Genomic DNA, 15,836 nt, shown 5'->3' on the forward strand with positions numbered 1-15,836 from the left:
ATCTTCGATCATTTTGGACAAACAGGAAATCACAACCTAGCACGATAGGGCACATTTCCCTGAATTGCCAAACGTTTCCCTAAATTGCCAAACATCGAATATTTCCTTTGTTTTGAAGAGTTTTTAGAAAACATGAGTGAAATTCAAAAGGGACCTTCGATTATTTTGAACAAACGAGAAATTGCAACCCAGCACGATAGGGCACGATTCCGTGAATTACCCAATATCGAACATCGCCTTTGTTTAAAGAATTTTTAAAAGATATGGATGAAACTCTAAAGGGATCTTCAATTACTTTGAGCAAACGAGAAATTGCAACCCAACACGTTAGGGCACGATTCCGCGAATTGTCAAATATCGAACATCGCCCTCGTTTTAAAGGATTTTTAGAAGACATAAGTGAAATTTTGAAGGGATATTCGATTATTTTGAGCAAACGCGAAATTGCAACCCAACACGTTAGGGCACGATTCCGCAAATTGCCAAATATCAAATCTCGTCTTCGTTTTAAAGAATTTTTAAATGAATAGTTATAAAACTAGCTTAAAACGTATTAATGCGTTTTGAAACCAGATAAATTAATCATAAAGATTTGAATTTTATAAAAAAAACCACATTTCGCAAACCAAGTGAAAAATGATGATATGGGATAATGGATATGTATGAGATATGATCCACTAATAAACTAATAATTAAGTAGGGCTAATCTAAAAAGAGTAACTCGATTACAATAACACATGGAGAATAATTGATGTGGTAACATATAAAAATGAGCAAGCATGATGTAGCAAATATACAAGAAATATCAGGAAGATAATTAACACATGAGATATCAAAAGATATAGGATCAACAAGATACAAAAATAATGGACTAAAAAAATGATGGACTAATAATCAAATAATATATGCTAGAGTTTGAAATAACTTATAAAAGAAAAATTAAGAGTATATACATACAAAAAATAAAAATTTAATAGGTGTTTCAAAAACATTTGGATCAACCAAAATACTAGATATTTAGCCATAAAAAATTTATTTAAAGTTGGTAATATCCCTACAATAAGAATAATCTATATAATACATAAGATGTGAAAGGATAATGGGTATAAAGCATGTAGCTATATGTACATATACACGTGTGAGTGAATTTTGAAGAAATTATATATAAAAATAACATGGAATTAAAATATAAAAAAAATGGATTGATTTTATCATAATATATATATATTTATGCATATAAATAAACTAAAAATGATTGCTTTTAAAAAAAATACCATAGAAACGTACTCAAAATTGAATTAATTTTATTAAAAATTATGATGGACTTAAAAGTGTGCTTATGTACAAAGGAAACTATGTATATAAAATGTAAGTTTAATAATGCATGTAAATATGGATATAAAATAACTCAAATTTTATGTAAAACATATATACAAAGCATGTTTGAATAACAAAAATATATATTAAAATATATGGGTTTAATAATATATAGATCAAATATAGGTATCGACGAATATATATACATATATAATAATAATTTAAAAGATGTATTTTGTAGGATTATATAATAAAATACAAGAAGAAAATAATTTAAGGAATCACATGTATAAAAATAATATAAGGTTGATACTAATATATATATATATGAAATAAAACCAACTTTGATACGAAGTACATATGTACATATATATATGTATATATATATATTAATGTATATAAAAAACTTTTATGAAATATACAAAGCGTGAAGATGACATTACAAAAACAAATTTACAATAATATAGTAACAATCACCAAAGTTATTTAAAATGCACGAATAAATAGTCAAGAATAAAAGGCTACAAAAAAAATAAAGAAAACTTAACTGGAATTAAACTAAAACAGCAGGGACAATTCGAAAATAAAACAATAACAATAAAAGGACCAATAATCAATGCACGAAAACAGATAGGGACTAAAACTGGCAATATACCAAATCCCAAATGCTGCGTTTAAGCGCGGATCCATTTGCAAACGAGTGTAAATCACAGGGCTAAATTAATAAAAAACAAAACAAGAATACGGGCTGATTTGAATACGGCGCGAAAGGGAGGGACTGATATGGAAAATAACCCTTCACCGCAAAGGCGCGCGGATCGGGCATAAAGGGGGTGGCCTAGACAGTGTCGTTTGAGACCATTATCATTGGTCTAAACGGTGCCGTTTCTTACTCCCTTAAAATCCCCAACAAAACACCCCGTTCAGCCGAACCCCCATCCATTTTCTTCTTTTCCAAACCCTAAATCCCCTTTGAAACTGCCAATTCTCCTTCCCCTAGCAGCAGTCAACAGATTTAGACTGGAGAGAACACCTTTCAGCCTTTCAATCTCCTCTTAACTTCGATATTAACTAAGCAAGAGGAGATCCACGGCGTGCTTTCAAGATAAACTCCCTCTTTTCCCTTTTTTATTCATGCCTTAGAGTAAAAAACAACAAATAAACAAAATATCAAGCCGAAAAAAAAGGAACGCCTCCGAGATTTCAGTTGGAAAATCACCTTTAAGAATCGATTGTTTTCTATTGCTTTTGTTTTTGTATGTGTATTTCTGTGTTTATGTGGCGTTTGAGTGTGTAATATGCGTGTATATATTGCATTCGTCACCAAAATACACTGATTTTTGAGGTCTTTATAGCCGAAAAGAAAGAATAATAAAAATACAATTTTCATTCCTTTCCATTTGCTACTCTGCTGTCGTTTTTTTTTTTGTATGTATTTGCTGCTGTGGTTTGTCCATTTCTTCGCAGGTACAGGTGCGTTGGCGCTCGGGTACGGGGCTGGGCTGGCGTACGGAGACGCGTGTGTGTGGCTGCTGGAGGGTACGGAGGCCAGGGCTGAGGCTTGGCTGCGGCGCGAGAGTGGGAACTGCTAGGGTTTCTGAAGTTTTAATGTTCTGGGCCTATCGAGCCTTGTAAGTTTGGGTCAGGTTTTAAATTTGGGTCTAAGTTTAGTTATTGGGCTTGGGTTATGTAGCTGGGTTTAGGTTTGTTATAAAACTGGACTGTTGTATTGGTTTAGTTTAATTTAATTTTTTTTTATTTACTTATTTTGTATATATTTTGGTTTCTAGTGGGCCCGGGCAAATTGGCCATTTACAATATTGATTTGTTTTTAAAGCTAAATTTGAGGTAATTTAGAAATCATATGAACACTATTAAGTATAGAGATATGCTTAATGTATTGAATCTTTATTCTACAAACAGGTAAATTCTGCATCGAATTACGGTCATATTAACTTGCTATAATTATATGCAATTTTAAGTTTTAGGATTATCTTGTATACATAAATGAAGTCTGTGTGATAGCATGGCATTTACGTGGGTATGAAGAATTTGTATATTATATAATTTTGTGACATGAAAGTTTATATGGTAAGATGTTTGAGGGTATGGCTGAATGGAATGGGACTTCAGTCGACAAATACAATTGTGTGTGATACGTCTTACCTTTCAATGGTATGACCTTAAACCCAAATCTTTAAATACCATGTATATAACCAGGTTGCACTGAAAAGATTAAATTTTGTTATTACTCTTTTTTTTTAAGTAAAGGTTATGAATTTAATCTTTATATTTTTATTTTTTCTTAATTTTTATATTTTTTAAATTTTAGTCTGCACTAAATATTAATTGTTAAATTTATCAAGTAAAATTCTATTATTTCTAAAATTTGATGCGTCAATATAATGTCGTGTCAGTTTATTATTTTCATATTACTTACTAAAAATTTAATTAATAGATACTATTAATTGTCATTTGTATTAATACTGAAATTTTAAAATATAAAAAATATGAGGACTTAGAAGGATCCGATTAGAGGCAATGGGCTAATTGTACACATAGTACCAGACTAATAATTGAATTTAACCAAAAAAAGTACAGGACAAATTTACCAATACAAAGACTAAATCTACGGACTAACTGTACACATAGTACAAGACTAATAATTGAATTTAACTAAAAAAGTTAAAAAATATAGTACTAAAATTTATCAATACAAAGACTAAATCTACAACTTTTTACAAAATACATTGAGTAATTAACAAAAATATATATATCCAATTTTTTTTAGGCCTAAGAGCCAAATAAAAGCTTTTTCATCTTATGTGTCTCTCTACTTAGCCAGCCAAATGGACGGATCGGATTAAATCAGATATACTCTAAAATCACCACAAGGTACAAGGACTCAAATGTAATTTCAAAATAACAGCGTTAGTAAGTGGCAGCCAGATTTTTCATGTCTGCAGTCGAGTCAAACTGACAGTAGCCAATCGCAACACAAACAGCGGAGTGGAAGAATGAAAATTTGGAGTGTCAAACTCAACCCAGATCCAGTACAAAATTAGTCTCTTAATAAACACAAGAAGCTTCTTAATGCTTCAAAACCTGACTAAACTCAAATAACAAAAATGATAGCTTGAAGATCTAAAAGGAATTTTTTTTTCTTTTTTAGTTGAAGATAGAAAAGAAAAGAACAATGGGGTGTTCATTTTCAGGGTTGAATGCTTTATACGACGCCGTAAATGGTGGAGGGGACGTTTGGATCAATGACAACAGGTTCAGGATCGTGAGGCAGTTGGGTGAAGGTGGATTCGCTTATGTCTATTTGGTGAAGGAAGTCATATCCGACGCCTCTTCAGCTTCATCTGTTGGCTTAGCCAAAAAAGTCAAGGACCCTTCTCATCTTTCCGGTTCGTCCCCTTAAAAAATTCATCTTTTTAATCTTTTTTTTTTCTGAGGAATTTATGATTTGGGTTTTTCTCTATTTCAATGGTTTTTCAATGATCTGGTTCTTTCTAAATCTTGGGTTTTTTTTTTAATTTGGTCCTTCGCTTCTTGGTCTTAAATGATTCTGTTTTTTTACTTTTGTTTGGAGGGTTTTAAGTGATTCTTTTTGTTGTAAATTAATCGAGTTTTTGTGAACTTACTGCTACTGAATGCTCTTGCCTAAGGAAAATTGAAGCTAGCTTTGGTATTTCATATGAAGATTTATGGTAAATTGTGTGGGGTTATTTTATTTCGGCTTATTATTTAGCCTTGGATCTCTAAAAGTGTGCTCTTTTTTCTTCTTTGCCACAATAGTAGTATGATTATCTCATAAAATTGAATTCATATAGGTAAGTAGGTGGAACTTTATGTGATTATCAAACTCTTGTTGGAGTTATAGACCTCAAATTATGGATATCACTTTAATCTTTGATCTCAGTTATGTTGTAAAAAACGAAGGCCTTGGACATAGAATTTCATACTTCATAGCGAATCTTGTCTTTGGTCTATGACAGTTTGACTGCTTGCCTAACGGGTTCTGATTTATGCATCTTTAATCTGGATTTACATCTTAAATTTGGGTTGCATTTGTAGATGATGGAACTTATGCAATGAAAAAAGTTCTCGTTCAGAATAATGAGCAGTTGGAATTGGTTCGTGAGGAGATCCGTGTTTCATCCTTGTTTAGTCACCCTAATCTGCTTTCACTTCTTGATCATGCTATTATTGCCATTAAGGTAATTATTCAGATACCTTATTCTCTTATGTCCTAAACGTTTTTGAATTTATCAGCTCATTTACCTTTAAGGTTGGTGTAAAACTTAAAATGGGAACAATTTTCGAGATGCTCTTGTGTTTCGTTTGATGGCTCATTTCTTCTTCTTTTGAAGGACTTTTAATGCAAAATTGTGTTTGTCTAAAACAATTTCATTTCATTGGCTAGCCTACACAAGAAGGATCATGGAATCATGAAGCATATTTGTTATTTCCTGTTCATTTGGATGGAACATTACTGGACAATTCCAATGCTATGAAAGCTAAAAAGGAATTCTTTTCTACCTCAGATGTTCTTCAAATATTTCGGCAGGTGAGTAAAACTATCTTATTGTTTTGAACTATGCAATCCCATTCCTCATGTTATAATATTTCTCAAAAAAAATTGGTAACTATGCGATACAAGTAATCAAATGTATCTCATGGATTTTGCTTAGACTTTACCATCTAGCTTCAATGTTATAATATTTGCTCATTTAATGTTTTAGGATCCCCTCTTGACTTCCTTTTTTGTATTTTTCGGATTTATGGATGTTATAACTGATTAGAAATAATTGTAAGCATTTTAACCGGACCAAATTATATCTGCAGCTGTGTGCAGGGCTGAAACATATGCATGGTCTTGTTCCTCCATATGCACATAATGATGTCAAGCCAGGAAATGTTATTTTAACCCGAAGAAAAGGGCAAGCACCACTTGCTATATTGATGGATTTCGGTAGTGCTCGTCCTGCAAGGAAACAAATCCGCTCTCGTTCTGAGGCACTCCAGCTTCAGGTACTTATTTCTTCTTTATTTTTCTTCAATTCCAAGTCTTTTTACACTACACTCTCCTATCACATATAGCACTTCCAATTGTGTTGCTTACGTTGCCTGAGTTTGAATAGAATATTTTAAGACACTTTCTCTGTATATCAGCTCAGTGCCTTTTCTACAATACTGATGGTGGATTTTGGTTTCATATGTAGGAATGGGCATCTGAGCATTGTTCAGCACCTTTCCGAGCTCCTGAGTTGTGGGATTGCCCAAGCGATGCTGATATTGATGAGAGAACTGATATTTGGTCGTTGGGATGCACTTTATATGCAATAATGTAAGTAACACTTATAAATGCACTTCTACAATGTTTGCTTTCATTTTACAAACTCTTCCTTTTTTTGGTTCTGTAATTTCACAGTCCTCCAACTTTCATTTTATAATCACATGAAGTTGTGATTTGTTTATCGAACTCTCCCTTTTTTTTGAAGTTTCATCTTTTCCTTCCTAAAGTATTGGAATGAAATCATTTTTCAGAGTTACATGCGTGTCTCTCTGCATCTTGGATGTAATGTAAATGCTATCCAGAAACAAGCTAAAGAAACCATAAACCGTTTGCATTATGTAGTTATTATGTTATTAATTGCCATTTGTTGTAGGTATGGGGTATCTCCGTTTGAGTACGCACTTGGAGAATCCGGAGGAAGCCTACAATTGGCCATTATAAATGCACAGATCAAGTGGCCAGCTGGACCTAAACCACCATATCCGGAAGCTCTTCACCAGTTTGTGACATGGATGCTTCAGCCTCAGGCTGCTGTTCGCCCACAGCTAGATGATATCATAATTCATGTAGACAAGTTGATCTCAAAGTTTTCACAGTGATACCATATAGGGGTGCGAAGATTAGAGCATTCCAGCCATTAATGCATACAAGTTAAGTCCATTGAAATACTTCCGGAAGTGAAAAGCGTTTATCAAAGCAATAGCAGTTCTTTAGTAATGTTACATGGTTTGGACTTAGATGTCTTAGTTGTGTCGATAACTATATAACGTCATGTTCTGTAATTTATTGACGTCCAGATTTCTACATTCATGATTCGATTTGATAGAAAAACCTCAATAATTTGTGTTTTCCATTTAGTTTAATGTTTCAGATATACCAGTGTTTTTCTGAATTTTTAAGCTATTAGTCATTTAGTTCTGCAATATCGAGTGAATATCCGATACGTGTACATTGATTCTATATATGTTAAAAGATTATATTTTCATATTATGCTCTAATGTATAATCAAGCTTCAACGGAGATGCTGCCATAAACATATATTTGTTAAGACAATCAGGTAATTTGATTTTGGGATGATTTCAAAGAGAGAATTTAGATTCGAATCTTAAGATACGGGTTGTTTTGGAAGATGCAGTCCTGAATTTCGAAAGGTTTTCATGGATAGTAAAACAGACACAGGAACTTACCCAGCACACGGAAAGAAGTGGAAAACAAAAACTATAATAACTTACCCAGAACATGGAAAGAAGTGGAAAACAAAGACTGATGAAGACAATGGGGAGTATATAAGTTATGAAATACCCTCTTATACGACATGAAAATAACATTTTTTAGGGTAAAAGGACATTCTAACTTTTAATACAAAGGCCTCCTTGGTACTTTCACCCATTTTTTCGTCAAGATTCATGGATTCATCTAACTAGCTAGATTAAAAGTTTGAGCCCTGCCATTGGCTAGCCTTGGTGCTTTTTAAACACTCTACGGAACCATTAGTACAACAATCCAAGACACCAAAGTAACCAAATGAAGACCTTCCAGTATTCTCCAAGAAAGGTCAATAGAAACAAAATGATACGATGCCAAATCTCAGCAACAGAAGCAAATAGAAGAATTCAGGGTTTAACTCAGTTGATTCATGGAATATTCTTATAAAGGTGGCATCAAGCAAATTTGAAGTTAGAATCCTAGAATTTACAATACCTTTTTCTTTGTACGCCCCAAAAGAAGAGATATGTATAAAGAAAAGGAATCGAGCAACTTACGGCATGGTGAGAGCTCAAACTAGGATGACAATGGAAGGTAAAGTCCAATATACTTTCTTCGCCTAAGAAGTATGGATAAACAACATCAACCCTCAAGATTGAACATATATTCAACTTACAACTAGAAATAAATGAATAAATAAAAAGATGACCATGCCTTTCGTCACCTTTTGTGTGTACGAGGAAAAAAAATGAAAGAGAAAAAGGAAAGGTACAACACTGCATTAATTTCATCAATAATAGGAAATATGTAGAATTGAAAGAAAATTACATTTGTATTGAAAATTATGATTTCCTAAATACCTTGGGGAACAAGTAAATATAGTGGTTTGCACGCTTTCATATTCAATCCTCATGTTCATCCTCGCCTTCAGAATCTGCAGAACACCAGGACATTCAGTTAGTACAAGGAAATTCCTAGAACTAAGGTAGAAAATCTGCTTAATTTAAGGAATTCCAACATAAGATAATGTAATAAATGTCCTTGTCCTAATTCATCAACCAAAACAAACTTCACTAGGAATATAAACAAAACGAGCTGCTTAAATGGCTTTATAATATCAGCAGAATAATTATCCCTTTTCTCAAATCTCATGCCATCGAAGATAAACTTCGGTCTCTTCTTGGGTGAACTCTACCTTTTATCAAGTTTGAACATATAAATACATACAATTTTCCAACAACAATAACCCTAACCTATTAAGTTTGAACATATAAATACGGTTAAAATATGCCATATAAGTCTTTGTACTCTTCATAAATTTGGAATTTAGTCCTTATACTTTTATTTCTAAGAATTTAGTCCTACTTTTCAGATTTCAAAACAAGTCCAACTGTTAACACTGTTAAAATGTTTTTGTTAAATTCGAGTTCATTACAACCCATTTTTTTAGTTACATTACTACAAAGTGAATTTTTTTTTATTTCAAAATGTCAACCAACAAATTAAACAAACAAAAAAAAAGTTACAGTGTTAAAAATTAGACCTAAATTTTGAAATCTGAAAAGCTGATGACTAAATTCATGAAAAAAAAAGTACATGGACTAAATTCTGTCTGTGAAGAGTACACGGACCTCTGACATATTTGAATCTATAAATATGTGCCTAGAAAAAGGTTACTTAAGACTTTAAAAATCATTTTCCCTTATTCTTGATGTTGGATATCTATTCCTTTCCCCTAACGATGCTAAAGAAAGAAAAAGTTGTGCATTCTCATTAAATTTTCTTTCTTTACCTAAAATTGTGTTTCTAAGCCTACCGGCAGTTTAGAAGCATTGCTAGAAGGTTCATACCTGATCGAACATCATCAACCTGTCCGCCGGATTTGACTTGTCTCATAATCACTCGTATCATCAAGATCCACCAATAAATATGAACAACAAGCAAGCAGAAAAGAAGAGTATTAAACAAATAGTAGTATATAGATCCATCCACCATGTGCTTCTCCTTATCCAATGTTAAAAGAACTTCATAGCTGTCAAAAGTAAATTCGAAAAGGAAATAAAAAAGCAAGGGATTAACCTCCTACCAAAGAAAGCAAAACATTAAATATGGAAGAGGATGAACTAGGGACTTTTCCAATGACAGTGAAAGGTCTCCATTATCGGCACACCAAGCAAATCATTAAACGTTTTCTGTAGGATGTTATAAACTAAGGCACCAAATACAGAGATAAACCCAAAAATATTTAAAAAGCTTCAGATAAGCTGAGACAAAGGCTCACGTTGTACTCCGGATTATCCAGAATGGAAATAACGACACGCGTAGAATGGTCCAAGAGAGAGCAAAAAGAACAAATGCAACACTAGCAAGCCATTCCAAGCCACTATATTTTGACATCTTTGCAGTTTCTAGGAACACATCACTCCCTTCATGAAGGGCTAAAGTAACTATACCTACACGAGCAAACCTGCAAGAGGCAGAATGAAATTGTTAAAAGGCAAAAAGGATGGAATATTTACTTAAGCCGAAATTTGATTAATCCTTGATAAGCAATCATAAATAAACTCAACTCAGAAATACCTGCATACGTAAGATAGAACAATGAGAATTATAGTTGCTATGTGGTGAACCATGGTCACCAAAAAGTCTGAACGTCTTGTCTCCCAAAAAATCAAAGCAAATAGGGCGTATATATAGAACCCGCCAGCATATGTGTAATATGCTTTTAACTTCAATCTTAGCATAAAAAACAAGCAAATCATAAGCCTCACATGTCAAATATCAAAAGTTAGTACTACATGATTTTGTAGAAAATGATTTATACACGAGTTTGTGAGCTTACTTAATTTTTTGATCAGGCCAAACCTGTTTTCCAGGCCCTTCCCAAAAGTACCTGCTATTGGTAAGCCAAGGCTCACCGTAGGCAACATATATAGATAATAACTCTGAGGAAAAAAAATAGATACATTTCCATGCTGACTCTTTGAATTTATTGAGTTTCTTCCTGTTATCATGCTTCTGAACATCATGTAAGGTGTGGCCTTTACCAAGGACCAGTCTCCTAGCTAAATTCTGCACCAAATATTAACAGCTACTTAACATCAACCAAACTTTAGAAAAAGAAAAGGTAAATAGCAAAAGATAAGATGTAGAACCATCATTCACAAATGTAGGTTTCAATAATTTTTACCAGGAACCAGTAATATTTTGTTACTCTTTCATGATATTGTTAAAACCATTCAAACATAAGCAAACCGATTACAGAAAAGGTTCCTAGATGTGGCCTAGATGCTTTTAAGTATCACAGCAATCATCCTTGCCGATCATTTTCAATTGAATGGCGAATGGACTTTGGAACAAGGCAGTTCAGACCATAATGTTAATGATCATATGGAAACAGACAAGTTTGTTCTTATAATCAAATTTTCATGTTAGCATTCGGAAAACAATGCTTATCACTTAAAACCCCAGAAAGCTAACTCCGTTACAAGAAATAGGTGAAACAATTAAACAAAATCAAACTGATTTTGAACATGAGTTGAACAGAACTGAAAAAATTAATCAAAGATTGTCATTCCAAGTCCATTAAAACTAGAAAAGAAAATTATTAAGTTGAGAAATGTGCAGAATTGTGATTTCTATTAAGTACAAAAAAAATAAGAAAAACCCAATATGATTGTAAAAGTTTTGGACATTCATTAATCTCTATTATTTATGAACTACTAAGAACATTATGAACATCATTGCAGTTTATGGTTCAAACCCGATTTCCCAAAAGTTAAGTTTCAACTCAAAGTTAAGAGTTATAGAGTCATTTTAACCAATATTATCTAAACAGTGTTCTTTTTATACATCAAACAAACACACACATAGAGAAATATATTCAAAGTTACAACTTAAATCGACAATTCCAATCAGAATCAATAATTACAAGCACGAAATTGAATAACTCTACAACTAATTAACTTAACTAGCAATTACAATCAGAACCAATAATTACAAGCACTAAAATAAATAATTCTACAACCAGTTAACAACTAACTAACAATTCCAATAAGAATCCATAATTACAAGCACTAAATTATATAATTCTACTATTAATTAACTACCCAACTAACCCGAACCCGAATAAAGCCGAGAAAATCCACACATGAACTACACAAGATGGGACTCTTAACAGAGAGCTCAAAGTCTAAGGAAAGTGCCAAACATATATTATCAAACTACAATCAGTTGGCACCAAAAATGGCCTAAGACCCTAATTCACTCAAACAAAAAAGAATCCTATAGCACAGTCAAACCCCCCAAAAGTCAACTCAAGTTCTTTTCTTCCATGGAAAGCAATTCCACCATAAACTACAAATGATCAACGATGACAGTTAAAGAAAACATGAAAAATAAAAAAAAAAGTTGAAATACCTCAAAGATAAATTTGTCTAGGAAAAGCCTGACAAAAAGGAAGAAAAGAGCAAAGAAAGGGAGGTAAACGAAATCAGTGAGCTGTGGGTAAAACTCAGAGTCCCAGTTGATGGAACTAAGCAAACCAAAAAGACCCATTTGTTTATTTTCGAAGAAAATTGAAAGAGAAAGAGGGATAAACTGAAAAGAATATTTTTTATTTTGGCAAATGGGGTGAAATGAGCTGTGGTTGAGATTGAGAGAGACAGCCATTTTCAACTTTAATTTTATGAAATCGATATCATGTTTGCTTCCTACTTCTGAAAAAGAAAAGTAAAATTTAATTAAAAAATAATGCATCAGTGAAGATTGATTGACCCACAGAGAATAGAAATTTCGACTGGCAGGCTGCAAATTGCAGAAGGTATGGGTTGGATATATTATTTAGTTTTTAAATAAATAAATATAAATGTGTATTATTAATTAAATATTCCAAATAAAAAATTGTTTTAGATATTCATTTTATTCTAGTTTAAAATATGCCATAAATACCTTAGTTTCTTATACTTTCATTTTCAGGAATTTTTTTCATATTTCAAAATTTAGATCCAACCATCAATACTATTAAATTTATTGTTAAATTTATTATTTTCAGATTTTGAAATAAAAAAATATTCATTTAATAGCTATGTAATTAAGAAATAATATTGTAAAGATATGAATTTAACAAAAAAAAATTAATAGTGTACTAATTGGGCTTGAAATTTTAATTAGATTAAATTTTTGAAAACGAAAGTACAGAAACTTATGCTATATTTTAACATTTATTCTATTATTCTTTTTGGAGTTTCACTGTTTCAAATATAATATATTTATAAGTATAAAGATATATTTGATTGACTTGATTGATGGGTGATACTAACTTAATTGTGAAATTATCAAAAATTCATTACATTTACAAAGTAAGAAATATTATTATTCTTATATAAAATCTCAAAAAAAAAAATACGCGCTTAACAGCATTTGAACATAAAATACTATAGTTTTCAACATCTCAAATTTATCATTTTAACTAAAACATCATTTATTTTTTGCATCAAACTTTTTTATAAATATATTTATTATATAAATTTTTTCATTCATCGATTCACAATAATCTATTAAAAATAAAATTATTAAGCAATCCTATAAATAAGTTATCGAGCCATATTCAAGGGTGAAATTAGGGGGCTGGCAAAGACCCCGCCATCCTTAAAATGAAAAATTTTCCATTTAATCTTTTTAAAATTTTTAAAATTTTAAATTAATAAAGGTAAAATTACATTTTAACTTCTCTTAAAAATATAAAAATTTGATTTCTATCTTTTAAAAATTATAAAGATGCATACTATTAAAATGGTGAAATTGTATTTTTACTATCGTAAAAATTACAATTTAATATCATCCCCTAAAAAAATTTATGGTTTCACCCCTGGTTATATTTGAATTTGGTCTAATGTTTATATATACACTAATAAACTAATATGATTTTTGCCCAAATTTGTATCACAAATTAACTTAGATTTAGAAATTACAAGTCACTCGAAAGAAATAAAATAAGAATATTGAAAATAAAGGCTTGTACGAGAAAAGAAACAACGTTATAGAACGTGACCCGTTTTCTATACGACAAACAATTGAAAACAAGAAATTAAATTCGAATAGACCCCAACCCGTTGTTTATGAAAGAAACAAGAACAGAAGGTATAGAAAAGAAAGAAGAACGCCACAAGCAATAAGCCTTAATAAGTTCAGTTCGTATGTTATTAAGAACTTAAGAGAAAAATCTCACAAAATGTATATTCATTCATTATGGTCTAACCTTACATAAGTAACTTAGGCCGAAATTTATAGACCTCCAAAATGACTTTTAGAATTTCTATAAAGGGCTTTTCAAGCATTCAACTAGCTATTAAAATAAACATTTAATTTCAATTATAACTCATAGTGGGCAACCAAAGAGTCATGTCTTTTCACTTGATTCATGTGTAGTTGAAAAGTCATGTCTCTTCACTTTGATGAAGGCTTAATGTTCCTTAATTGTGTTGTTTTGTAGTCCTTTCATCTCCTTTAAAACCAAATGCCTTAATGCTTGTGTATTCATCTCTTTTATTGACACCATGATTGTAACAGCCTAATTTTCAGTATTGTCGAAAATAGTGATTCGAGATTACTAAATCCGATGAGTGAGTTTTAAAATTCAATAATTTAATATTTATTATTTAAGTGAGATTTTAGAAGTATTTTTGAATTAGTGAAATTTGTGAATTAAAAGAATTTATTAGGTAAATTGAGTTGAAAACAAGGAAACGAGACCTCAATTTCATAAATCGAGCCATAAATATTTTTATAAACATTTATGGAGTGTTAGTGAATTAATATTAAAGTTTGGTTAGAAAATTTTAACGTTTTGATAGTTAATTAATCAAAAAGGACTAAAGTGAAAAAGGTGCAAAACTAGTCAATTAAGGAATAATGATTAAATAGCATAAGTGGTAATTAAAGGAGGATCAAATAGGGAATTAGACACATGGGCAATGGCTGGACGGCGTGTGGAAAGAAGAAATAGAGAAAATTTGGTGTAAACTAAGGGCAAAATGATAATTTGGTTAGAATTAAAAATAAAACTAATGACCAAATTGAAAATCTAGACATTTCTTCATGTTTCTCCACCAAAAAACAGCCATTAAAGAGTCCCTCTAAGCTGTTTTTTTCATATTCTTGCTACAAGTAAGTTCAATTCTTGGTTATTTCTTGTAATTTTTGTGATTTTGATACTTTTACAATTAGGTCTAACTATTGAATTCATTAGTTTTTGATTTTATGAGTGATTTTGAAAGTTTCCATGGATAAGTGCCGAAATTTTATGATGAATAAACATGGATTTGAAGCTTTAATTTTGTTATGTGATGATTTTATTAAGTGATTTCAATAGAAATTGATTTTTAGGACCTAATTGTGAAAAAGTTAAGAATTAGGGTTTTGTGCTAAAATTTCGAATACAAAATGTTGTGTAGTAGTTTAGAATTATGGAATAATGTGTTAATTGTGAAAAATTAGTTCAATTGATGGGTTAATTGATTAGGGACTAAATTGTAAAAAATATAAAATTTGAGGTAAAAGTGTAATTTTAAAAATTAAAGGACATAAATTGTGAAGTGAATTAGAATTGAATTAGATTCTAATGACCGAAAAATTTTATATTAGACCAAGAGCTCAAAGAAAGTCGTGGAAAAGAGAAAATAGCTGATTAGTCCCTGAATTTTTTACAACTTTTGCATATTACCCCAGGTAAGTTCATATGGTTGAGTTCTCATGATTATTTGTTAATTTATAAATGATATAATGTATTACCTCATATGTTTATTATTAAATTGCAATTATTATAAAAATATGAAAATTTAGATCAAAAGTTCAAATTAATAGAACGCGAGATTGAGTAAAGGAAAAATTGACGAAAAATTACCCAAGTAAACCGAGATTCAGCATTTGTTGCGAAATTCAGTGTTTGCTTTCAGTTTAGCTCTCATGAGCTTCAGTTAACTCTTATGAGTTTCAGTTTAACCCTAATTGG

General features: G+C 31.2%; 2 protein-coding genes across 4 annotated transcripts; one reads left to right on the top strand and one right to left on the bottom strand.

Annotated features, from left to right (window-relative positions):
- The first annotated feature begins 4,248 nt into the window (after positions 1-4,248).
- On the top strand, positions 4,249-7,470 carry LOC107926689 (serine/threonine-protein kinase 16). Its single transcript, XM_016857579.2, has 6 exons — positions 4,249-4,727; positions 5,398-5,540; positions 5,747-5,890; positions 6,169-6,354; positions 6,546-6,670; positions 6,993-7,470. Exons 1-6 carry the CDS (start codon positions 4,514-4,516, stop codon positions 7,216-7,218), a joined length of 1,038 nt encoding a protein of 345 aa, XP_016713068.1. The 5' UTR covers positions 4,249-4,513; the 3' UTR covers positions 7,219-7,470.
- Positions 7,471-8,223: 753 nt separating this feature from the next.
- On the bottom strand, positions 8,224-12,651 carry LOC107926687 (ASC1-like protein 1). 3 transcript variants are annotated; one of them, XM_016857578.2, is made up of 7 exons: positions 12,245-12,641; positions 10,668-10,897; positions 10,406-10,561; positions 10,107-10,292; positions 9,676-9,857; positions 8,686-8,759; positions 8,224-8,444 (listed from the first exon to the last, which is right to left on the bottom strand). In XM_016857578.2, exons 1-6 carry the CDS (start codon positions 12,581-12,583, stop codon positions 8,728-8,730), a joined length of 1,125 nt encoding a protein of 374 aa, XP_016713067.2. In that variant the 5' UTR covers positions 12,584-12,641; the 3' UTR covers positions 8,224-8,444; positions 8,686-8,727. The 3 variants fall into 3 exon arrangements, with proteins under 3 accessions (XP_016713067.2, XP_016713066.2, XP_040973396.1); XM_016857577.2 differs by lacking the exon at positions 8,224-8,444 and having other exon boundaries at positions 8,575-8,759; positions 12,245-12,651; XM_041117462.1 differs by lacking the exons at positions 8,224-8,444; positions 8,686-8,759 and having other exon boundaries at positions 9,676-10,017; positions 12,245-12,645.
- Positions 12,652-15,836: the final 3,185 nt, after the last annotated feature.

This window comes from Gossypium hirsutum, chromosome A07 (assembly GCF_007990345.1).
Source record: "Gossypium hirsutum isolate 1008001.06 chromosome A07, Gossypium_hirsutum_v2.1, whole genome shotgun sequence".
In the NCBI taxonomy this organism is placed as follows: domain Eukaryota; kingdom Viridiplantae; phylum Streptophyta; class Magnoliopsida; order Malvales; family Malvaceae; genus Gossypium; species Gossypium hirsutum.

Excerpts from the sequence above, each read along its gene's own strand:
- LOC107926689 (XM_016857579.2), top strand. The coding sequence starts at position 4,514 with ATGGGGTGTTCATTTTCAGGGTTGAATGCTTTATACGACGCCGTAAAT. Across the intron at positions 5,891-6,168 it reads TTCTTCAAATATTTCGGCAG|CTGTGTGCAGGGCTGAAACA; the intron begins GTGAGTAAAACT and ends TTATATCTGCAG. Across the intron at positions 6,671-6,992 it reads TGCACTTTATATGCAATAAT|GTATGGGGTATCTCCGTTTG; the intron begins GTAAGTAACACT and ends CATTTGTTGTAG.
- LOC107926687 (XM_016857578.2), bottom strand. The coding sequence starts at position 12,583 with ATGCATTATTTTTTAATTAAATTTTACTTTTCTTTTTCAGAAGTAGGA. Across the intron at positions 10,562-10,667 it reads TGGCCTGATCAAAAAATTAA|ATTGAAGTTAAAAGCATATT; the intron begins GTAAGCTCACAA and ends TTTTATGCTAAG. Across the intron at positions 8,760-9,675 it reads GGTTGATGATGTTCGATCAG|ATTCTGAAGGCGAGGATGAA; the intron begins GTATGAACCTTC and ends GGTGTTCTGCAG.